We start from the raw sequence: 25,029 nt of genomic DNA on the forward strand, positions 1-25,029 counted from the left end.
CTTAGTCTGTTCGATAAAGAGTTAGGGCAGAGGCGAAACCAGGGGACGAAGCTGTCGCGCCACCTCCCTATTGGCAGAGCCAAAAGAAAGAAAGAAAGAAAGAAAGGAAGAATATAAATGGAAGGAGAATTCAATCTCCATTAAAAAGTGAATATAACATACATAACGGGAAACAGCTTATTTTTATGCTTGTACCATTTTCTGAACGTTCTTTCTCACTAAGGAAGAAATAGTGATAGTAATTTTGCATAGAATCATACTGTTTAATATTATAAAACTATTCTATCGCTGTGTTTTTAACATAAATTTAGAGGGAAATGCATGTAAATTAGGGAAGAAATATATTAACTCAAATGCCATTTATAGAAACAGAAGCTTTCAATATATTATTGCCAGCTTTTGCGTGGTGAAATGCATAAAAACTTACGGGAATAATGAAAAAATAAACCCATGTATTCTGGTCGATTTTACATTTATTACCGCAAATGTGATATTTGTGTTGATGTGCACTTACCCAAGTCTATTATTTAATTTATTGAACACATATTTAGTAACTAATGTTGGGCGTAATTGCTGTAAAAATACACTATATCTTTAGTTGCTATAGTAGTTACAAATGTTTACTAACGGATTCTATTTCACATAAGCCTTCTTCTTAGAGCTGAAAAATGGAATTCTTAGAGCTAAAAATTAGAACCTTCATTTACAATGCTGGAGAATGTAAAGATTACAAAAAAAATGGCCTTGTCCCTTTGCTTATATCAAATAACCCTGCTGCGACCACATAGATATTTCTTGTAGAAATTCAAATTAGAGCTATTTGTTTTTAAATTTATTGTGTAAAGTCGTGGAAGGTTGTGACGCTCTCCCCTGTCTGAACGGAGGCTCCTGTTTCACCGCTGGAGCTGACCCATCAAACTATGTCTGTGATTGCCCTGCTGGATTCACAGGAACAAACTGCGAATCAGTTGGTAAGTATTGTGACGTTCAGTTCACTCTGTCGCAAATAATAACCTAGCTTCTTTGAATTTAATTTGCAAAATCTTGTCCCTTTCACTCAGAAACAGGTGTTGCATCTGCTTGATCAAATTTTCAGGTCAGAAATACCAAATGTTGCTTATTTTCCTTTCCTTTTCAAACGGGTTTCGAGAACTTTGTGGAGGGTTGATTTAATCCATCGTTGAACGTTGGAAGTTTATTGGGCTTTCCAAAACTATGCAATTTTTTTTCATTATTGAGGTGGATTTTATAAAGTTCATAGGATTAAAATTAGGGGGAAATTATATTTTTCTTCATGTGGGCTATTTTGCAGTTTCACACCTACATTTTACAGTTCACATTTTGCAAGCTACTTGCCCTTTCCTGTTTTCTTTTTGCTGATTCAAAGTAGTCTTTGAGGGAAAATGTTGATTTTGCAATCAGTTTTCAAGTTTTGATTTTTTAATATAATATTCTTGCCTTTCAGATATATATTATATAATTATTTTCGTACGGTTATGGGTTTTGTACTTTTGTGTGATTGTAGATAGTTTTCTTAAGAGTTTGTAAAAAAGTTTTGTGTTGTGTATTGTGGTTATGTATTTTTTTCTTTATGTTCATTCTTTTAAACACATCTTGATAACATTTATACCACTTAGCATAATTCTCTTTCTAAAGGCTTAAGAAATAAAAAAAGATAAAAAGAACGGTAGAAAATGATATAACGGTGGTATTGTCCTGTATCATGAAGCATGTTGAGGTAGATGATTATAGATTTATTAATCATAACATTAAAGTAGTATTTGCTTTTGATTCTTAAATGGTGAAGGTTTATAAATCTAAACATTTCTGTAAAAGACCGTTTTAAAGGTTTAGCTTCTGGCTTCTTGTACTTTACGGTTTCACTGCATCCAAGTATGAAGTATACACCGTGTTTTCACTTTGTATTTGTGTTCTGATATGTTTTGCACGTTCCGTGTATTTGTGCTTGCTTTGGTCTGGTGTAGCCTTAGCATGTTCATCGGAGCCATGTCAAAATGGAGCGACTTGCATGGAGGTTAATCAAGGTTACGAATGTCAGTGCGCCGCTGGATATGATGGGGATACATGCGAGCTTACTACAGAAGGTAAGTGGTGTTATACTTTATTTTCATGATGTTCCCCTTGTAACAATGGGTGGTTGATAACCTCACTAACTGAATGGTTCGGATTAGTTTTTGTTAATTGCACACTATTTCTAAATTCAGTCTATCCATATTTGTAATCAATGATGATTAAGATTATGTATTCAAAGTATATTTTTGTAGCAATGCATATAAAGATATTTTGCACAGTGGTTGTATATTTCTTAAGTTTATCAATGCATCAAAGTGTTATCGTATCGTTAATGGCACTAATAAAAAAAAACTTATAATCCTCACGTTCTATTAGCAATATATTCAACTTCATTTTACACAGAGCCATCGTGTACGTCAAATCCTTGTCAAAATGGAGGAGCTTGCTTCCAGGCTGGAGCAGGAAATACATATATATGTCAATGTGTGTCAGGGTTTACTGGATCTAACTGTGAAATTACAGGTATAATTCTAGTATCAAAATATGACAGATGAATAATCTGAGATAATTCACGTTTTTGTGCTAGCTTGAAACGCTTAAAGGAGATATTGCTTTCCACCACCACACCATGTTTGCAAATTGGCAAATTATTCAAATTTTCAGTAATGTTAGCATCTTGAAATTAAATTTATAGTATGTTTGCCTCATCTGATTACATCACGGAATGGATTGTTATTTAACAGAAACATATTGTATTTTGCCTTTTGCGTTTTTAAAAAATCACCCACAAAGACCAAGATTAGGTTACAATTCACTATCATAAAGTATATTATTAAGACCGATTTGCTGAAATTATACCCCTCAATTTCCATCCAGTATATGCAAAATTATTACGTGAAAATATTGTAACGATATAATTTTAGTAAATTAACTGTGCAGTGCATACCTTAATACATCTCGTCAATGTAGAGTACCCCATTCTCTCTGACTGTTATGTACTGTATTCACATACCATAATTGCCCTTTGGGAAGTGCGTTTTAAATTAATTACACTTTATGTCTGTTTCGTAGTATGTATATCATATTAAGCTGTATTTGTTACCATATATTGGAATTAATCTTGAATGAAACATGTAAAGTCCACATCTCTAATTTTTTTTCATATCTAATAATATACATCGTGTTGAAAATGGCACTATTACTTTTTGCTGTATTAGCAATATATTCAACTTCATTTTACACAGAGCCATCGTGTACGTCAAATCCTTGTCAAAATGGAGGAGCTTGCTTCCAGGCTGGGGCAGGAAATGCATATATATGTCAATGTGTGTCAGGGTTTACTGGATCTAACTGTGAAATTACACGTATAATTCTAATATCAAACTATGCACAAATTAATTATCTGAGACATATAGAAAATTCACGTTTTTGTGCTAGCTTGAAAAGCTTAATGGAGAAAAAAAATCCACCACCAACAACATGTAGAGTTCACGACCATACAGTATATTACTAAGAATGATATTGCTAGAATTTTACCTCTAAATATCCGTCCAGTATATGCGAAATCATCACGTGAAATCATTATAACGATAGACTTTAGTACTTTTTTAATTTGCATTTCATATATTTTCCAATCCATTCAATGTACAGCACCCATTATTCTGTGAGTGTTATGTACTGTCTTCACATAACATTATTGTTTTGGAGTGCGTTTCGTGTCGTAGTTTGCATCACATACCAACTTGTAGTAATTTGGGATTTCATTTTTAAACATACATGCGTCATCTTTAATTTCATTTTTTTTTATATCTGAAAGAAATGCATCGTATTGTCAACAGCGCCATTCACTTCACGTTATTAGCAATATTATATTTAAATTTATTTTACACAGAGCCATCGTGTACATCAAATCCTTGTCAAAATGATGGTACATGCTTCCAGGCTGGAGCAGGAAATGCATATATATGTCAATGTGTGTCAGGGTTTACTGGATCTAACTGTGAAATCAGAGGTATAATTCATTGTATCATAAAATCTACCCATTAACACATGTATACATATCTCTGAAATGCCTCAATATTCGTTTTATGTTGTCATATATTCCATGTTGTTCATTAAATTTATGGCCTATATGTAATATTTTCCTAGAATTTAAACACTACTTTCACGCAAGTGCCTGGAAATATACGTCAATATTCACATTCGATCAAAACAATCTATTCCAAAATTGTCCAAATACGCCATTTTGTTATATACTTCCTTTATGATAAGATCATTTTTGCACGTAATCATTTGCAGAGCCAGCTTGTTCTTCGAGTCCTTGTTTGAATGGTGGTACTTGTGTTGATGGCACTGGGGATGAGTATACATGTCAATGCGCAACAGGGTATACGGGAACAAACTGTGGAGCACAAGGTAGATCGATTACATATCGTAACTAAAGTCATTAACTACTACTTCTTTCCTTTCCATCATTTGATGGTTTGTCAATGATAATCTTGTTTTAAACACATGTCCAGTACCAAGGATAGGTATTGCTCGTAAGACAGAGATTCATTGTATTATAACAATGACCTGAACTAAAGCTAAAAGAATATAGATTTGGTGTAATTTAGGCATACTTCTGCGTACCATATAGTGTAGATTCTATCCGTTGGTAGTTCATTTCTCTCCCCCCTCTCTTCATTCTCCACCATGTACCAAACCCCATTGATCGCGATATTCCCTATTTTTCACGCCCTAACCAAGGATAATTCGAGGGGTTGTTTATATTTAGGGCGTAGAGGTCGATTGTGTAGTATAGGGGCCAGAGTAAAAAAAAACACACACACAACAGTCCTGACAAAGGACTACGTACCATATATCCAATGGTCTTCATGGTCTTTTTGTTACTACTTGAAAATTGATGATTGTATTACATCTCTATAAACAGCATCTTCATGTTTAACCCCTGCCTTAATGGAGCAACTTGTCTAGAAGCAGGAGCCGGTAACGGCTTCCTTTGCCATTGTCAAGAAGGTCTTACAGGAACAAACTGCGAAACAGAAAACAATTTTGAGCAATTTTCTTTACAGAGATTAACACTTGAATAGAATCAATGCATGCAAGGCGGAATTAGTGTTGTAAGTTTGCATATGTTTGCATGATATAGCAATTGTATTTGTCAAATTGCTAAATGTATATGGTCGTTTTTTAGTACTAGGGGATTATATTTTAATACAATTATTGTAACACATTTAGCATTTGATATCATGCCATTATAATGTCATCATCATGGCATAACTGTGTTATATTTGTTTATAACGATTGTAATAACTGTAAATATAAAAGCTTCTCACATAATTTTGAAAGTGTCCAATTTATATCTACAAACTTCTTTTCTTTATTAGTACTGGCATGTTCTTCAAGCCCATGTATGAATGGAGCTTCATGTTTCGAAGCTGGAGCTGGTAATGGTTACATCTGTCAGTGCCCAACTGGTTATACTGGAACAAATTGCGAAACAGAAGGTATGGAAACACACTTTTCTTGAATTCTGCTAGTTTCTAAATCCCACCAAAACGTGGATAGTGTTTAATTAAACGAATAATCTTAAAGATAAAGAAATTCCACATGCAATAATGCTGTTTATGCCTACAAATTATAGATCTACATAATTTTTTTATTGTCATAATAGATGATAGATATATTGTGCATCTACCTAAGTAAACTGGCATAGCCACTTTATTTTTTCTATCAAAATGTGCATTAAAATATTTTTTCCTTTATTAGTACTCGCCTGTTCTTCAAATCCGTGTATAAATGGAGCTTCATGTTTCGAGGCTGGAGCTGGTAATGGCTACATTTGCCAATGTCCTGCTGGTTATACTGGAACAAACTGCGAAACAGAAGGTAAAAATAAGCATTTTTTTTCTTTTTGACCAATTATAAACGTGAGGAACTTTGCCTTCAATGCATTCGAATGTGCAAGAACGATTCGAATTTAATTTGAAAATCTGGTGATATATTATCTATTTTTACCATTGTGGCCTCTTTTCCAACATCAAAATAGTTTTATGCATATTTGTTGATATGTCCAATCTAATTCATAAATTGTCTTTTTTGTCATTAGTTTTCTCCTGTTCTTCAAACCCATGTCTGAACGGAGCTTCATGTTTCGAGGCTGGAGCTGGTAATGGTTACATATGTCAGTGCCCAGCTGGTTATACTGGAACAAATTGCGAAACAGAAGGTAAGAAAACACAATTTTGTTGAATTTTGCTAGTTTTCAAATCCCACCAAATCGTGAATACATAGTGTTGAATTAAACGAATAGTAATCTTAAAGATAAAGAAATATGACTACAAATTATATATCTACATTATCTTTATTGTCATAAGAGATGATAGATATATTGTGGATCTACCTAAGTAAACTAGCATCGTCACTTTATATTTTCTATCAAAATGTGCTTTAACATATTTCTTCCTTTATTAGTACTCGCCTGTTCTTCAAGCCCATGTCTGAACGGAGCTTCGTGTTTCGAGGCTGGAGCTGGTAATGGCTACATCTGTCAGTGCCCAACCAGTTATACTGGAATAAACTGCGAAACAGAAGGTAAATAAACACATTTTTTTCTTATTTTTCTAAACATCACCCATTTAAGAAGATATCCAGAATAATAGTATTTGATTAGAAACGGCTATTCTTACGTTGTATTTTTATGTGTGTACCATTCTTTAACGAGCATCATTGCTTCATGATTATCAAAATTTGCACCTACATTTTCCATTTTAGTACTCGCCTGTTCTTCAAATCCGTGTATAAATGGAGCTTCTTGTTTCGAGGCTGGAGCTGGTAATGGCTACGTTTGCCAATGTCCTGCTGGTTATACTGGAACAAACTGCGAAACAGAAGGTAAAAATAAGATTTTTTTTTTCTTTTTGACCAATTATAAACGTGAGGAACTTTGCCTTCACTGCATTCGAATGTGCAAGAACGATTCGAATTTAATTTGAAAATCTGGTGATATATCTATTTTTACCATTGTGGCCTCTTTTCCAACATCAAAATAGTTCTTTGCATATTTGTTGATATGTCCAATCTAATTCATTAATTTTCTTTTTTGCCATTAGTTTTCTCCTGTTCTTCAAGCCCATGTCTGAACGGAGCTTCTTGTTTCGAGGCTGGAGCTGGTAATGGTTACATCTGTCAGTGCCCATCTGGTTATACTGGAACAAATTGCGAAACAGAAGGTAAAACACAATTTTGTTGAATTTTGCTAGTTTTCAAATCCCACCAAAACGTGAATAGATAGTGTTGAATTAAACGAATAGTAATCTTTAAGATAAAGAAATTCAACATGCAATAATGTTGTATATGACTACAAATTATATATCTACATTATCTTTATTGTCATAAGAGATGATAGATATATTGTGCATCTACCTAAGTAAACTAGCATCGTCACTTTATATTTTTCTACCAAAATGTGCATTAACATATATTTCTTCCTTTATTAGTACTCGCCTGTTCTTCAAGCCCATGTCTGAACGGAGCTTCGTGTTTCGAGGCTGGAGCTGGTAATGGCTACATTTGTCAGTGCCCAGCTGGTTTTACTGGAACAAATTGCGAAACAGAAGGTGAATATACACATTCTTCTTCTTTTGCTAAAAATCTCCCATTAGAAAAAAAATAGTATGTGATTAGCATTGGCTATTCTTAAATTGTATGTTTATGTGTGTACCATTCTTTAACGAGCAGCATTGCTTTATGGGTATTAAAATTTGCATTTACAATTTCCATCTTAGTGTTCGCCTGTTCGTCAAGCCCATGTCTGAACGGAGCTTCTTGTTTCGAGGCTGGAGCTGGTAATGGCTACATTTGCCAATGCCCTGCTGGTTATACTGGAACAAACTGCGAAACAGAAGGTAATAAAACACACTTTTGTTGAATTTTGCTTGTTTTCAAAACCCACCAAAACGTGAATAGTGTTGAATTAAACGGATATTGTCAAAGAGAGATGATATATATATTTATATTTTATTACAATTATTTTCAGTTTTATTTAATCAGGCCAGCCTCATCAGTTAACAAACTACTGTCCTTGATGGCCCTGATATATTGTGCATCTACCTAAGTAAACTAGCATCGTCACTTTATATTTTCTATCAAAATGTGCATTAACATATTTCTTCCTTTATTAATACTCGCCTGTTCTTCAAATCCATGTATAAATAGAGCTACATGTTTCGAGGCTGGAGCTGGTAAGCCCAGCTGGTTTTACTGGAACAAATTGCGAAACGGAAGATGAATATACACATTCTTCTTATTTTGCTAAAAATCTCCCATTAGAAAAAAATAGCATTTGATTAGCATTGTCTATTCTTACATTGTATGTTTATGTGTGTACAATTCTTTAACAAGCAGCATTGCTTCATGGTTATATGGTTATTAAAATTTGCATTTAAAATTTCCATCTTAGTACTGGCCTGTTCTTCAAGCCCATGTATGAATGGAGCATCATGTTTCGAAGCTGGAGCTGGTAATGGTTACATATGTCAGTGCCCAACTGGTTATACTGGAACAAATTGCGAAACAGAAGGTATGTAAACACACTTTTCTTGAATTCGTTTGAAGAGCTGATAAAACATATCCAGAAGAATGGAATTTTATTAAAAAGTGCTATACTAAAATTGTATTTATTATGTGTTTACCATATTTGAACAAAACACCATGGCTTTATTATTAAAATTTGCATCTACAAATTTCATCCTAGTACTCGCCTGTTCTTCAAATCCATGTATAAATGGAGCTTCATGTTTCGAAGCTGGAGCTGGTAATGGCTACATTTGTCAGTGCCCAGCTGGTTTTACTGGAACAAATTGCGAAACGGAAGATGAATATACACATTCTTCTTATTTTGCTAAAAATCTCCCATTAGAAAAATAGCATTTGATTAGCATTGTCTATTCTTACATTGTATGTTTATGTGTGTACCATTCTTTAACGAGCAGCATTGCTTTATGGTTATATGGTTATTAAAATTTGCATTTAAAATTTCCATCTTAGTACTGGCCTGTTCTTCAAGCCCATGTATGAATGGAGCATCATGTTTCGAAGCTGGAGCTGGTAATGGTTACATATGTCAGTGCCCAACTGGTTATACTGGAACAAATTGCGAAACAGAAGGTATGTAAACACACTTTTCTTGAATTCGTTTGAAGAGCTGATAAAACATATCCAGAAGAATGGAATTTTATTAAAAAGTGCTATACTAAAATTGTATTTATTATGTGTTTACCATATTTGAACAAAACACCATGGCTTTATTATTAAAATTTGCATCTACAAATTTCATCCTAGTACTCGCCTGTTCTTCAAATCCATGTATAAATGGAGCTTCATGTTTCGAAGCTGGAGCTGGTAATGGTTATATCTGTCAGTGCTCTGCTGGTTATACTGGAACAAACTGCGAAACAGAAGGTAAATACACACATTTTTCTTATTTTTCTAAAAATCACCCATTTAAAGAGATATCTAGAAAAATAGAATTTTATTAGAAACGGCTACTCTTACATTGTATGTTTATGTGTGTATCATTTCTTTAACGAGCAGCATTGTTTTATTGTTATTAAAATTTGCATCTACAATTTCCATCTTAGTACTGGCCTGTTCTTCAAGCCCATGTCTGAACGGAGCTTCATGTTTCGAGGTTGGAGCTGGTAATGGCTACATTTGCCAATGTCCAGAAGAATTCACTGGAACAAACTGCGAGTCCGAAAGTAAGTTTGATCATATTTTTTTATTTTACTGAAAATAATATTGGATAAAGACCTTGCCTGTTCAAGATTTGATTGGGCTTTTAATTTCCATGTAATTTATTAACTTTATGTCTTATAGGATCATGTATTTTTCCAATTCAGGGAATCGATATGGTCATTTCCATGCTCTAATCGGATATTGGTGTTAATATTTTTCCTACACAGTACCAGCCTGTTCCTCTGACCCGTGTGTAAACGGAGCTACATGTTTAGAAGCCGCGGTCAGTAATGGATATGTTTGCCAATGTCCAGAAGGATTTAGTGGACAAATCTGTGAAACCGAGTGTATGATTACAGAGTTGAATTGAAAATCCATAAAATTGATGTAAAATTATTGGATTTGTATACGCTACATGTGACATGCATGGGTGTATAGATATATTGATCATAAATATGTAAAACCTGTTCCACATATTTCTTTCTGCCAACAGTTCTATCTGTCAGCGCCCAGCTAGATATACTAAAACCGTTTGTGAAGCAGAATGATGATTCTAGTTTTCTTTTTTTTCAAATATTCTCTTTGTCGTGACTCATTTGAAAAGACGTTCCACAGTTATGACTTTCCACACCTGCTTTCGCCAGAAATTGTTGATCCTTATTTCAATTTCACGAAAACACTATATTCTCTGTATCTTTTTCTTTCTTACAGTCCTTGCCTGTTCGTCAAGTCCATGTCAAAATGGGGCAACTTGTTTAGAAGCAGGAGCTGGGAATGGTTACATCTGCCAGTGCCCGGCAGGTTTCTCCGGAACAAACTGTGAATCAGAAAGTACGTCAAAAATGGATATTTGTTACTTTCTTTAATACGGATAAATTAAAAATCAGTAAATAAATCAGTAAAATATTTCAGAATTTTGACTGAATATTCACGCAATTACTTTTTTCTTCTGACAGTTCTTGCCTGTTCTTCAAATCCATGTATAAATGGAGCTTCATGTTTCGAGGCTGGAGCTGGTAATGGTTACATTTGTCAGTGCCCAGCTGGTTATACTGGAACAAACTGCGAAACAGAAGGTAAGTAAACGCATTCATCTTAATATTCTAAACATCACATGTTTAAAGAGCTATTTAAAAATATCCAGAAGAAACTGCTACTGAGATGTATTTATAAATGTGTACCAAATCTGTGAACAGTCAGCATCCCTTTATAATTCTCAAAATTTTCATCTACAAATTTCATCCTAGTACCCGCCTGTTCTTCAAATCCATGTATAAATGGAGCATCATGTTTCGAAGCTGGAGCTGGTAATGGCTACATCTGTCAGTGCCCAACGGGTTATACTGGAACAAACTGCGAAACAGAAGGTATGTTCAGGTATTTCGTAGCAATCTAATGCAGTTCTCTCTTCCAATGTAATCCTTTCATTATATTCTCCTGGGAATCGTCTTGTAAAGATTTGAAATTTTAGTAAATATTATGTTACGGTAGCTATCATGGAAACAGTTTTTTAATTGGCCAATGAACACTTGTTGCTTTAGTTCAATATCACAATATCAAACCAATCATAATTAGAAGTATCTAATGAAACGGGTGTCTGACCAGTTCTTCAAGTCAGCTGCTTTTCTGGTTGATAAGATTTCGCATCAGAAGTTAACTGTTTTTCTTCTATAAATTATGGTACTTTGGCTAGTAGATAACCAGACGTATGTTGGATATTCAATCACACCGCCCTAATATGGTTTTCTTTTTCTGACAGTGTTTGCCTGTTCTTCAAGTCCATGTCTTAATGGAGCAACTTGTATGGAAGCCGGGGCTGGCAATGGTTACTTTTGTCAGTGCCCAGTCGGCTTTGGTGGAACAAACTGTGCTACAGAGTGTAAGTTAACACTATTTTTTTTCATTACACAATTTAAGACTGTAATCTCTTCACACTCTATGTGTTGATAATGAGATAGAGAATCGTAATATAATAAAGATGATGGTTCTTTTTATATCACATGAATAAGTTTCATTGTTAATGCTCAAATGATCTTTGGTTAGGGCTTAACGATGTGTGATCCTAATACTAGGGAATTATTATAAATATTGTTGCACTTTTAGTATTTTACGAGATTATGATATCATGTACATCATCATAGAACAATTGTGTTGAATTTGCTTATAACAATTGTAAATGTAAAACTTCTTTTCATTGATAGTACTGGCATGTTCTTCAAATCCCTGCATGAATGGAGCTTCATGTTTCGAGGCTGGAGCTGGTAATGGTTACATCTGTGAGTGCCCAGCTGGTTATACTGGAACAAATTGCGAAACCGAAGGTAAGTGCTATTTGCAGGAAACGTGATATTTTAAGATAATTTTTATAAGAAAAGGTTTGCTTTCATTACTTAAACATTTTTTTTACATTAACTTCCTTCAAACTTCATCTATTTTATCTTTCATTTAGCAGATAGACAGAAACACTTGAATAAATGTAGCTTTCATGATGATTGCCAATGATAGAATTGCACATAATTGTTTTTAAGCATATATATATTTTTTTAGAACGAACAATGGATTAGCATTAAAAAAAAGCATTCAAAATATGAAACATTTGTCCCTTTGTTAGGACTTTTACATTTCCCTTATCAATCTCGTCCGAGTTTGATTAGGTTGAATAGTACGATTTTCTTCCTTGAATATCCAGGTATATTGATGATTGTTTTGTTCAGAGAAATTGTTCCATGATAAAATAAAAACATCAGTACTGTATTTGAATCAACGTTATCCCCTTTTTCAGTATTAGCGTGTTCTTCAAGCCCCTGCTTGAATGGAGCTTCATGTTTCGAGGCTGGAGCTGGTAATGGTTACATCTGTCAGTGCCCATCTGGTTATACTGGAACAAATTGCGAAACGGATGGTGAATACACATATCTTTCTTATTTTTCTAAAAATCACCCATTTAACATGTTTAAAGAGATATCGAGAAAAATAGTATTTGATTAGCATTGGTTATTCTTGCATTGTATGTTTATGTGTGTACCATTCTTTAACGAGCAGCATTGCTTTATGATTATTAAAATTTGCTTTTTACAATTTCCATCTTAGTACTCGCCTGTTCTTCAAACCCATGTCTGAACGGAGCTTCTTGTTTCGAGGCTGGAGCTGGTAATGGTTACATCTGTCAGTGCCCAGCTGGTTATACTGGAACAAATTGCGAAACAGAAGGTAGGAAAACACATTTTTCTTCTATTCTAAAACATAACCCGTTTAATAAGCTGTTAAAAGATATCCAGAAGAATGGTATTTCATTAGAAACTGCTCTGCTGAAATTGTATTTATATGTGTGTGCCACACTCGACCAGGCACCATCCCTTTATAATTATTATAAAAAAATTGCATCTACAATTTCCACCCTAGTACTCGCCTGTTCTTCGAACCCATGTCTGAACGGAGCTTCATGTTTCGAGGCTGGAGCTGGTAATGGTTACATCTGTCAGTGCCCAGCTGGTTATACTGGTACAAATTGTGAAGAAGAAAGTAAGTGAAAATGTGTTATGTGAGATACTATAATAGTAGAATTAAGATCCTTTATCATATTAAGTCTATTCAAATTTTAATTTCTAGAAAGTATTATAACTTGTGTAGATACCAAGAATGGGGTCAGGGTCAGGAGTTTCACAACGATCGGTCGATGGAGAAAACACTCTTTCATGGACTAACACATGTATATGTCTGAAGGCTGGCAAAATTTAGCCTCGATAGGAATCTATTTAGATGCCACATACAAAGTCTGATTGACACTTTTAATTCTTGTTTTCATAGTCCTTGCCTGCTCTTCAAATCCTTGTCTCAATGATGCAACATGTATTGAAGCTGGACCTGGAAATGGTTACATCTGCCAGTGCCCATCAGGTTATACTGGGACCAACTGTGAACTTGAAAGTATGTGATGAACCACCGTGCAGAGTTCGTTTTAACTTTTCGAGTTGTGCTTTTCATTTAATTTCTAGCTCTAAACGAGACGTTCATTTATCACTCATTTTACTGAAATCCACAAAGAAAGATATTCCATTTTGTATAGTTTTTAGTCATTCGAAACGACACCTTAAAGCGTTTGATTGTTTAGTCATGCAAACATGCAGAAATTAATGTCATAAGAATATTGAAATTTTGAATATGATTTACATGAAAATCCTTGTTTCATGGACACCAAGATTGATTTTGTTGCATTATTCTGTAATTGAAAAGAATAATAAATTTCAAAGTTCACGTAAAAAATACTTCAGAATATCATTGAATCTATCTATTTAGTTAGAAAGTTTTATACGTTTTGTTAGATTTCAGAGATATTAAAATTGTTTAAATTTAAGAGTTCCATTTGTCATAATGAGGGTATCAAAACTTGCCATTTACATTATGTTCTTTGCAAAGTTCTTAGATGTTCCTCAAACCCCTGTCTGAATGGAGCAACTTGTATGGAATTTGGGGCCGGAAGTGGATATTTTTGTCAGTGCCCATCAGGATTTACTGGAACAAATTGTGAAACACCAGGTAAGCCCATCATTCTGAAAAAGACAATGAGGGATTTTAGGTATTTGTATATTAGCTGTTAAAATACTTTGGCCACTGTGATATTCATGAAATATTCATTCTGTAGCGCTAAACGCTGTTAATAATATGCTACTAGTACGAAAATAACCTTACCATTATCCTTCATGCGAAGGAATGGGTCGGTTATTTCAACGGTAATAAAATAATTTTTGAGTATATCATATTTGTCATTTAGTCATTGAGTTCAATTTAATTTCCACTGCTCAGTGCTGAATGTTTTGTGTAAAATCCCTATAAGATGCAACCCCTACCAATTAGCCGCCTGAGCTGGTTTCTTGTCGTGTATGTGACTAATATCTTATATTGTGTCTTATATCTCTATTCCATGTACTAATAATGATTGCTCTACCTTCATATAACATATTGTAATCATGTACATGTTCGTTTTACTCAATTATCTATTGTGAGAAGTAATTTTCGTTAGTATGCATTTTCATCACACTGATTTTTTTTAACAGATGCATGTCTCATGTCCTCTCCGTATCCCTGTTTAGTTTTTGTGTATTACTGTTCATTGTTTGAATGACACCACTTGCATTGATTCTCGAACAATTCCAGGTTTTATTAAACCTAACTGCGGACCAAATGGAGTGATTCAGTAACATACATTCTTTCTTTTTTCTTGAAACTTCCTTTTCTCTTTCTACCTTTGGAAGTCTTATTTCAATGGATTATCCTAGTATGCGATTAAAAATCAGATCAGCAAATCTGGTCATTGTATAGGAAAGATACTAATCTTATTCAAGGCTCAATGTGTTGGAATGATTACATTTATAATCACTTAAACCTCTATTTCATTTTCCCTTTTTTTTTCAACATAGATTTCATCACTGGTATCTCACAAATCTATTTCATTGAAAATGTTAATATAGAAGATTTGTTTTCATTTATTTTCATACACAGCAACCCTATATGTGTGTCTGCATTGTTAATGTAGGGATGGCTCTTTTCAGACTAAAATCTGAATTCAGACTTTCTTGTCAATTATCAATTCTATTCTTATCAGTTCTATTGTGGTAGTGGTTTTGAATTACTAGTGTATCAGCTTTATCTATTCATTTGAAATTGTTTTTATTTATTTTTTATTGTCATTCCACACTTGTTGAATTTATTTTACAAAGGAGACACAAATTTTCTTTTTTTATAGCAAGGGAATCCAATATTGTTGGTTTATCACTAATTGCATTTCAATAAATAAAAATTTATAAAACCTTCCTTGTTCATTCAATTATACATTTTTAAACTTCTATTAGCATATTATAGATGCTCGCTTTAGGACCCAATGAGTAACATTGGTGATGAAAAAACCCAAACCAAAGAATATAAAAATGTTGGTTCTATATATGTCACACAGGGGATTTCCATTTTGTGAAAATAATTTGGAAATCAAATTAGTTTCTACTAAGTTGGCCTCAAAGTAAAGCCTGATAATATTTTCATGAAAACTAAATATTGGATTCTCTTTGTTCGATTGTGAATGCTAAACTATCATTTTCTTCATGGTTTCTCTATATTTTCACATTACTTCTCTGTGTATTACCATCTTTATCATCACCTTGCAATTATTACCCATAATTCCCTGCCTGCACACAGCTCCTACTCCATGCGAATCCTACCCCTGCTTGAATGGTGCAGTCTGTTTTGAATCTGAAAGCGGTGATAGTTACTTCTGTCTCTGTGCTATGGGTTATTATGGAACCCATTGTGATATGAGAGGTAGGGCTTCATTTTGGGTAGTATATGATTCATATGACTCTATCCTAATAAATTATCCTAATCATTTTAATCGGTGTATTTATTACGCAGTATTATTTGATACTGTCCACACTTGTAAAAGGAAGCATGGTCTTCCTGTAATACAGTGCATATATCAAATAGTTTTTTACTTTGAAAAAATACTATGAAATAAAAAATGCACCCTGAGTTTGTTAAAAACATTTTGCATAAGTGTGAATGTGAATGAATTTATCTGCTTTAGTGGGCACCTCTTTTTATGGAAAATGACACACGAATTTGAATTAGATGGAAGAAAGTGGATGTAAATCATAAACAGCACATGCGTTTTATTTCAAACGATTGATTTCAATTTATATATCTCATTTCTAGCCTGTTTCTTGTCCAACACAATCCACCAGCCCCACTGCCCTACATACATATAGACTATTGTGACAAATCTGCTTTACATGTTGCTTTGAAACGCATGAAATAGGCTCTATTGTTTCTTGTTATTCTTTTGTTTCCCTTTTCTAATTATCGCCATTACTTGGAAAGTGGGTAATGCATACGAAATGTGAATCCCTTATCCATAAACAAAAACGTATTCAAGAATATACTTGAGATGTTTGTAATTATTTTTTTGCTTTTATGTGTTTAATCCTATTCCCCTTGGATCTGGCTATCACAAACAATCGTAAGGTTTTATTTGCCAAGGGTCAAACTTTTAATCAGGCAGTAAAGTTGTTCAAACAAGTTGAAATGTGTCATTTTTACTTTCATGCATAAAAATGCAATGACATGATAATGAACAATGGTGAATTCGTTTTATTTCCTTATTCTTTGAATGAAAAGTCAGCAATTTTGTGCAAGATAATTTCTGCAAACTCTTCAAAGAAGGGCGGTGCTCACTCAAGCATAATATTCGGGCAATAATAGAAGAGACCGAAGTCCAAGAATATATGTAAAAATATCATCCCCAGAATGTTAATTTTAGATACCAGGACCATTTCAAAGTGTACACTTTTTATTGATGTGCACTGTAGAGCAATAATACAGTAAATATCAATGTTGCAATACTAAACTTTGTTTCACATGTCCACTTTATAAGTATTTATGCATGGTATTTGATGCAGCAATATAAGCATATTTCAGTGTGTGTGTGTGTGTTGGCGGGTGTTTGGAAATACATTACTCGATTTTGTGCGATATTTTTCTTGATTAAATTTGCCATTCTAGGACAGTGTTATTTTGAATTCTTTATCATCTAATGTTTAATTTTGAAATTGTAGAGTCATTATTTTTATCAAACATCTAAAACGTTTCTAGATTACTTGTTGGGAGTTTAAAAAATATGACATCGTTGAAGGCTACATCTTATTTAAAATTAATCCATGATGACAAATAAACAAGATACTTTCTTGAAAAAACATATTCAATATGAACAAATTTGTATTAATAATTATGAGATCTTCTTTATTTCGCTGCCAGCTAGAAGTTTATTTCAATTCCCCACTTTGTAATATCAAGTTTATGAAGTTTTGACAATTCTTTTCAATCTACAGGTTTATCGATGAATGCCTCCACGGTAATTCCTGAGTACAAATTTATTTTCAAAGCAGAAAACATAAACAAAACAAAGCAAATCTGATCGGATAATTGCTTGCTTTAAAATTACATATGCTTTCAGCAAAAGAGAATGACGCTTCCCTTGGCAATCAAATATAATTCATATAATAGCAGCTTCTGGTATACAACACTGCCAATAAAGAATAAGCTTAGTCACGACAAAGTCGCTCATGCAATCACTTGAAATGTTTGACATGATAGTTCCTGCAGTGACAATTATTTTTATAGTAATGTTTTTTATTTTGTATTTGATTTTATAGTACCCGCTTGTACGTCTCAGCCCTGTCTCAATGGTGCTGCCTGTATAAATACTGAACTGGGATATAGATGCATTTGTGAAGATGGTTTTCAAGGTGACAACTGTGAAGAACAAGGTATGGTATTCTTGATAAGTTTTTCATTTCCTAAATCCCTTGATTATAATTTTCAGTAATAGTCAAACATTAAAGAAGAAAATTCTAGTAAATGTATGAAAAAGGACAATGGATATATTCTAAATAAAAAAGGTGTATTACCACAACACAACTTAAAGTTGACAGTGGTTCATTAATTAGAATAAAAATTAATTAAAACCATCTTCATGGTACTCGTCATTTGTTGTTTTGTAATGTATCTACTTGTATTAAAATCACTGAGGTAGGATGAATAGGTCGAAAGCTGGAGTGTATTGCTTTTAATTTTACATTAGTGTCCATTGGGTAATCAATACATTTACCCATATAATCCCAACATGTTACCAGCATGCTCTAATACCTAAATCCTTTATTCATATTCAACAGTTGTGGTTAGCAATGTTCTTCGTTTTAATAGTCTATCCATGTATCTCTGACAGTTCCAAGCTGTTCATCAAGCCCTTGTTTAAATGGAGCAACATGCATGGAATCTAGCTCAGGATCTGGGTATACCTGCATCTGTCCCGCGCCATTTACCGGTCCCACCTGCGGAGCTGAAAGTAAGATCTGTCATGTAGCAATTAGTCTCACTATTCGATATCTTACTTTGAAATTTCACAGAAATTACTACTGCATCAAAATCAGATATCATAATTTTCACATGCATGAATAACAGAATGTATTCAGCGTATGCTCAGAGCAAAGTAAAATCCATAATTTTAGTGATTTTATGTATCGTTGTTTTCTGAGATAGTGAAAGTGTGGTTTAAAATAGCACCCTTGTCTCCAAATTCTTTATCCCAGCTTTGGCATGTCAACTGAGCACCAGATATTAATTTGATGCGATGAGTAAACGTTACCTTTCCTTATTATCATAACAGTTCCAAGTTGTTCATCAAACCCTTGTGTAAATGGAGCAACTTGCATGGAATCTAGCTCAGGATCAGGATATTTCTGTCTGTGCCCTGCAGCATACACCGGGCCTGACTGCAGAGATCCAGGTAGAGTTTGAACTGATTGATTTATTCAATAGCTATATTATGAATTACCTGTATGTGTCAAATAATGGAATCAGATAAAAATATCGGTGTTGACAGAAACACTAATAGACATATGGGTTCAAGGACGATGTCAAGATATTTTTATAGGGGTGGCAAGAAATGACCCAAAGGTGATATTTTTCAACTGAATAATGGGAGGTGTTATATGGAGCTACATGGCCTAGAATTCTTTTTATGCTACTCTCTCTTCCTTATCTACCCTCCCTCACACTAATTGAAATCGGGGGGGGGGGGGGGATCAACCCATGTTTCAACTGTAGTGCTTCCAGTACACACTAAGACATCTAGCGTCTGATTGTAAATCGTACTCTTAATTCAACATTGAATGTTTTTATAATTCATATAAACAATTTATCCACCTCATAACAGTTCCAAGCTGTTCATCAGACCCCTGTCAAAATGGAGCAACTTGTATGGAATCAAGCTCTGGATCTGGATATTTCTGTCTCTGCCCTGCAGCATTCACCGGACCTGACTGCGGAGATCCAGGTAGAGTTTATAGCCATTCAGTTGCTATGTTTTGAATTGCTTGTTGGTGTCAAATAATGAAAACACGCAAACTTTTGTAATTTATTCAGTCCGCTGTGAAAAATTACTTTTTTCTCAGATAAAAATATCAGTGTTGAAAGAATCACTAATACACATACATGTTCAGAAACGATGTCCAGATATTTTGATTATGGGGGTGAATTGACCCTAAAGTGATATCATTTTTTAATGGCCTTGACATCTTTTCATGCTCTTGTTCCTTGTTTCTCCCTTTTTTCACTACTTCAAATATTGGGGGATGGTAAACCCATGCCCCACCTGTAGTGCTGTCCATATATATTTATGCACTTAAATATATATATATATATATAACGTGCAATTATAAATAATACTCCTGTATTCATTATTAATTTTCATAATCCATATAAGAATGTCTGCATATCATTCTTAACAGTTCCAAGCTGTTCATCCAACCCCTGTCTAAACGAAGCAACTTGCATGGAGTCTATCTCTGGGTCTGGGTATTTTTGCCTGTGTCCGCCAGCTTATACTGGCAGAGACTGTGGAACGAAAGGTAAAAGCTGTTCCGATAGATAAATCACTGCAATATAATTAATCACCAGTAAATGCACTCTTTATATGAAGAATATTCATGTAAACATTTTCTTTCCAAATTCATTAAAGTGATGTTAATGTCAGCTTTTCTGCACGTGTTTGGTGAACAATAGAGTTAGAGATAGAGGTCTCACTAATTCTAAGTGAGAATGATTGTAGGGAATAACACCAAATGCAAGAAGTCCCAGAGTCTTCCAGTGGTTTTTACACTTGTTAAATCTTTCTGTTACTGTCACAAATTAACAGTCCGGTTAGTAATGCACCGGTTCTCTAGTATGAAAACTACTGTTTATTTTTAAAATTCACACAGAATTGCCATTTGAACATATTGTTTTAATTTTAGGAGGAAGCAAACTTGATTTCTTGCTGGAAAGTCATTGAGTTTATGTAATTTTCAATCATCATTTGATGCAATGACCAAGATATGGTTCATAAAATCAGAGCTGTCTATTTCTTCTCTCTTATATTTTACACCCCTCAAATGCTCGCTAAACAACAAATTCATAACATGTTACATAAATAATATATCTTCAAACTGCACGCTCACACATGTTTGTCATGTAAATGATGTTTGTTAAATGCATGTTTGTTGATATTTGTCAGGGGCCGCGGAACGGTTTTCAAAGTGGGGGGAAGGGGGGCTAACCATGCTAAAAATCACAATCATATGGTAATTTTTACGTTTTTGTACACAGTTTTGGAAAAATGGTTCCGTTGCCCCTGTTTGTGTTTTGTAACTCCTGCTTATCCATTTCACCATTTTCACATTTTCTCTCTTCATGCTTCACTGTAAAACTCACCCTGCATGTCTCCCTGTCTCTTACCTTAGTTCTTACCTGCCTGTCAAACCCATGCATGCACGGTGGGTCATGTGCTGAATTGGATCAAGATTTGGGATACACCTGTGCGTGTCCTGAGGGTTTCAATGGAACCAACTGTGAAATCCAAGGTATAATCTCCATAAGATATGAATGTACCAAGATGTGTTTATTTCCAAATATACTTTCATGGCCACGTTGTCATGTATTTGTTTCATTAAAACCAATAAAGGACCTGCAGACGATACATAAAAAAGACATTCATATCAATGGGTCTAAATTGTTGCTACTTTTCGAAAAAAAAAAACATGTCAGTATTGTGTATGTACTGTCAAAGCTAAGGTATGAACTATGAGTGCATTGCATATATATAACACACATTCACTTTGTAACATAATGTGAATATCCAGGTGCGATCTGTGGATTCACTACTGATCAAATTATTATGATAAACACAATTATGCACACCTAAACCCGTCTCCACACCCTCACAAATACCAACACCATCTCACGATTGAATACGCTATCACATTATTGTCATGCATGCAAATATGTATTTTCTATTTATTGTCTTCTACGTATTTGTTCAATGTTCTTTTGCACCTTTTTTTTATAAAGCTTTGGGAAACTTTAAAAAAATTATCTGATAAAAAAAAAACTGTTGCTTCTGGATTTTTTGTATTAAATGTATCCTACACATTGTCAAAGTAAACAATTATGCTAAAGGACCTACTGAATATTATCTCAGGCCATTGGAATTGTGAGCAATTCATTAAGTGCCATATCAAGTTATAACTGTCAACAAGCACTTTGTCACACATAAATGATTGTTTTGTAGTGGATCTGCCCTTACATTATTTTTAAAATTCCATGTATTTTATTTCATTGCCAGTTTTTTCCTGTACTTCTAATCCATGTGAGAATGGTGGAGTTTGTTCTGAGCTACCAGTTGGTTTTGGATACACATGCGCATGTCCTACAGGATATACAGGAACCAACTGCCAAACACAGCGTAAGTTTTAGTCTGTCAGTTTTTATTTATTTGATTTTATGTTAAATTTCCGATATTTCAAACAAACACATCACTGTTTAAAAGATTGATCAATTGCACAATATTATCAACCTTTTTGTACATCTCTTTTTGCCATGGATTTCTCAAGCCATGATGATATTTCACAATCTACAAGCGTTTCTAATGAACTAGAAACAGAAGATCAAAATCATGTAGGTCCCAGAAATAGCACTTGGAGTCTTGGACTATATATTTCATAAACATAAATAATTTTTTTATCAATTTCCTTGAAGGAATTTGTTGAGTATGAATGTAAATTTTTTCACATATATTCACCTTTTTTTCTAATTTGCAAAAGTTTTGTTCATTAGCCATTTAATTAATATCCAAATGATAGCTTTATGAATCTGCTCTGTTGGGGGATAGTAGAGAACTTTGGAGACTGATTCAAATAAATAATTAAAAGTGGGGGGAGGTTTCACTGTTTTTATTATCAAACATATTACATTTTTATTTAAATACAGTCCTGTCCTGTACATCTACTCCATGCCTCAACGAGGGAACCTGCTTCGAAGTTGAAAGTGGCTTTGGATATTTTTGCCTGTGTCCCACTGGTTATACAGGATCCAACTGTGAAACGAGAGGTAAACCGGTTAACGGTGACAATACTCGAAGGGCTTTGCGTTTGCTCGCACGCGTGCTGCTCATATGCATACATCTCCGCGCACGCACTATTAATGTGTCGGACTAGGTTCTGACCAGACTAGGCGCAAGCCTGTCTTACCAGAAGAAGGCATATTTGTACCTGTATTTTGTATTGTCTCTCGTCTCTTTTTATGTCAAACAGTCAAAGCTCATATTTCTTTAGCATGTCTTCTTGTACCTTTGTATCCATTAATTTATTTTCAGTTCACTTGAAATAGCGGAGCGTTTTGTTTGTAAATTTGTTTCTCTGTTTCGTTAAACATTGTTCCCTCACACCTCTTCAATATGTGTTGCTTGCATGCACCAGCAGATAATATGCAAGGTATATAACCAAATCTCTCCTTGCTTATTACTTATGCCTGTAGTTTGTGTAGCTCTTTCATGTTGAAAACAACTGTTGAGCAATTATCTTCTTACTAAATTTCGCAAAATATGTCCCTCTTGCTTAACAAAACTATACAAAGCCAACAAAAATAACAAGTCTTCAGAATACCAAACTATGGTATGAGAAATATTTTCATTCTTATGTGCCTAACCTCTTTCCCTCTCTCTTAACTTCCTTTCCATCCTTTGCTATCAGTGACTCCTTGCGACCCAAATCCTTGTCAAAATGGTGGATATTGTCTTGAGGCTGCTTCAGGGTTTGATGTTTATTGCATCTGTCCTGAAGGTTACAATGGTTCATCTTGTGAAACAAAAGGTACTATACTCTATCCCACTTTTCTTGATTCTTGCTCTATTTGTGTCCATAACCATATCTTTTCATAAATTAATATGTCCTAATGTTGGCTGTATTTAATTAGAAGGGGGTTTTGATTGTGATTTATTAAAGCAATATAATTTCTGAAAGAAATTGTATTATTTTCCTTTTCTCCACCTCAGTTCCTGCTTGCGACTCTACGCCTTGTTTTAATGGTGGACTGTGCTATGAATCTGAGTTTGGATTTAATTGCACATGTCCGGAAGGATTTAATGGAACGCTCTGTGAAACAAGAGGTATAATTATCATTTAATATCTTCAAGAACATCATTCAGTATACCCCGTTGAAACCTTTCACTCTATACTTGCTTTTCTAGAACTTCCAACTAGTTATTTGGGATTGTAGTTACCATTATATCAATTGGTTTTACAATTTGGAAACACTATTTCTTTCTTTTTTTAATTTTTTTTTCAAGCCCATTATCTCTGTTCCAGTTTCTGCAGTTTATTTTGGTTGATCTTCTTGTTCTTTTCACTTCTAACATAGTTCTTGGTTGCAACTCTTCTTCATGTTTGAATGGTGGATTGTGTTATGAATCTGAATTTGGATTCAATTGCACATGTCCCCAAGGATTCAATGGAACGTTTTGTGAAATTCAAGGTACATTGCTCTCTCCAAATCAATACATAACATAGTTCGAATTGTCATACAATTTCACATCTTCAAAGTGTATGAGACTTATTAATAGTATATTTGATGATACAAATACTAAAATGCTCTTTTGTTTAACATGCTCTCTTTTTTTTACTATTGAAACTAATTGATTTAGAAAAGATAGAATTAAATGCTTCTTTAAAGTTTTAATTTGATAAAAATGTGCCAAAACAAATTAAAGATTCTAGATTTTTTAACAAATTTGATACACAGCGGGTTATTTTGTAGATGTGAAAAAAGTGGTAGGCCTACTAACGTGTTGATATTCAAATTTCCTGTATTACTAACTTTTTCTTCTAAAACTGGAAACATAGATGATTCTTTTTAAATCTCCCTGTCTTGGCATCACGATCAATTATTTCATAATTTTTCTTCCAGTTTCTCCTTGTTACCCAAATCCTTGTCAAAATGGTGGATATTGTCTTGAGGCTGTTTCAGGGTTTGATGTTTATTGCATCTGTCCTGAAGGTTACAATGGTTCATCTTGTGAAACAAAAGGTACTATTTTCTATCCTACTTTTCATGATTCTTTCTATATTTGTGTTAATAATCATATCTTCATATCCTTTCATAAAATTAATTGTCCTGTATGCTTTATTTAAGTAGCAAGGTATTTTCAATGTGATTTATTAAAGCAATATCATTTCCGAAAGAAATTATATTATTTTTCTTTCTCCACCTCAGTTCCTGCTTGCGACTCTACGCCTTGTTTTAATGGTGGACTGTGTTATGAATCTGAGTTTGGATTTAATTGCACATGTCCCCAAGGATTTAATGGAACGCTCTGTGAAACAAGAGGTATAATTTTTT

The 25,029-nt window shown here is 34.0% G+C and overlaps 1 protein-coding gene across 1 annotated transcript in view; it reads left to right on the forward strand.

The window, feature by feature from the left end:
• The window catches only part of LOC121408872, a 120,577-nt gene that overhangs the window by 39,493 nt on the left and 56,055 nt on the right, over window positions 1-25,029 (forward strand). The window contains exons 18-59 of the mRNA XM_041600560.1: window positions 846-971; window positions 1,986-2,105; window positions 2,437-2,556; window positions 3,279-3,398; window positions 3,926-4,045; window positions 4,333-4,449; window positions 5,424-5,543; window positions 5,806-5,925; window positions 6,146-6,265; window positions 6,511-6,630; window positions 6,811-6,930; window positions 7,149-7,268; window positions 7,536-7,655; window positions 7,824-7,943; window positions 8,498-8,617; window positions 9,085-9,204; window positions 9,379-9,498; window positions 9,678-9,797; window positions 10,486-10,605; window positions 10,731-10,850; window positions 11,022-11,141; window positions 11,534-11,653; window positions 11,976-12,095; window positions 12,557-12,676; window positions 12,865-12,984; window positions 13,177-13,296; window positions 13,582-13,701; window positions 14,191-14,310; window positions 15,964-16,086; window positions 17,973-18,086; window positions 18,545-18,664; window positions 18,986-19,105; window positions 19,535-19,654; window positions 20,109-20,228; window positions 21,099-21,218; window positions 21,980-22,099; window positions 22,624-22,743; window positions 23,385-23,504; window positions 23,687-23,800; window positions 24,052-24,165; window positions 24,598-24,717; window positions 24,904-25,017. Coding sequence (XP_041456494.1) covers window positions 846-971; window positions 1,986-2,105; window positions 2,437-2,556; window positions 3,279-3,398; window positions 3,926-4,045; window positions 4,333-4,449; window positions 5,424-5,543; window positions 5,806-5,925; window positions 6,146-6,265; window positions 6,511-6,630; window positions 6,811-6,930; window positions 7,149-7,268; window positions 7,536-7,655; window positions 7,824-7,943; window positions 8,498-8,617; window positions 9,085-9,204; window positions 9,379-9,498; window positions 9,678-9,797; window positions 10,486-10,605; window positions 10,731-10,850; window positions 11,022-11,141; window positions 11,534-11,653; window positions 11,976-12,095; window positions 12,557-12,676; window positions 12,865-12,984; window positions 13,177-13,296; window positions 13,582-13,701; window positions 14,191-14,310; window positions 15,964-16,086; window positions 17,973-18,086; window positions 18,545-18,664; window positions 18,986-19,105; window positions 19,535-19,654; window positions 20,109-20,228; window positions 21,099-21,218; window positions 21,980-22,099; window positions 22,624-22,743; window positions 23,385-23,504; window positions 23,687-23,800; window positions 24,052-24,165; window positions 24,598-24,717; window positions 24,904-25,017 — 5,022 coding nt within the window. The remainder of the gene's footprint in view (window positions 1-845; window positions 972-1,985; window positions 2,106-2,436; window positions 2,557-3,278; window positions 3,399-3,925; window positions 4,046-4,332; window positions 4,450-5,423; window positions 5,544-5,805; window positions 5,926-6,145; window positions 6,266-6,510; window positions 6,631-6,810; window positions 6,931-7,148; window positions 7,269-7,535; window positions 7,656-7,823; window positions 7,944-8,497; window positions 8,618-9,084; window positions 9,205-9,378; window positions 9,499-9,677; window positions 9,798-10,485; window positions 10,606-10,730; window positions 10,851-11,021; window positions 11,142-11,533; window positions 11,654-11,975; window positions 12,096-12,556; window positions 12,677-12,864; window positions 12,985-13,176; window positions 13,297-13,581; window positions 13,702-14,190; window positions 14,311-15,963; window positions 16,087-17,972; window positions 18,087-18,544; window positions 18,665-18,985; window positions 19,106-19,534; window positions 19,655-20,108; window positions 20,229-21,098; window positions 21,219-21,979; window positions 22,100-22,623; window positions 22,744-23,384; window positions 23,505-23,686; window positions 23,801-24,051; window positions 24,166-24,597; window positions 24,718-24,903; window positions 25,018-25,029) is intronic.

This window comes from Lytechinus variegatus, chromosome 2, assembly GCF_018143015.1.
Source record: "Lytechinus variegatus isolate NC3 chromosome 2, Lvar_3.0, whole genome shotgun sequence".
NCBI lineage: Eukaryota > Metazoa > Echinodermata > Echinoidea > Temnopleuroida > Toxopneustidae > Lytechinus > Lytechinus variegatus.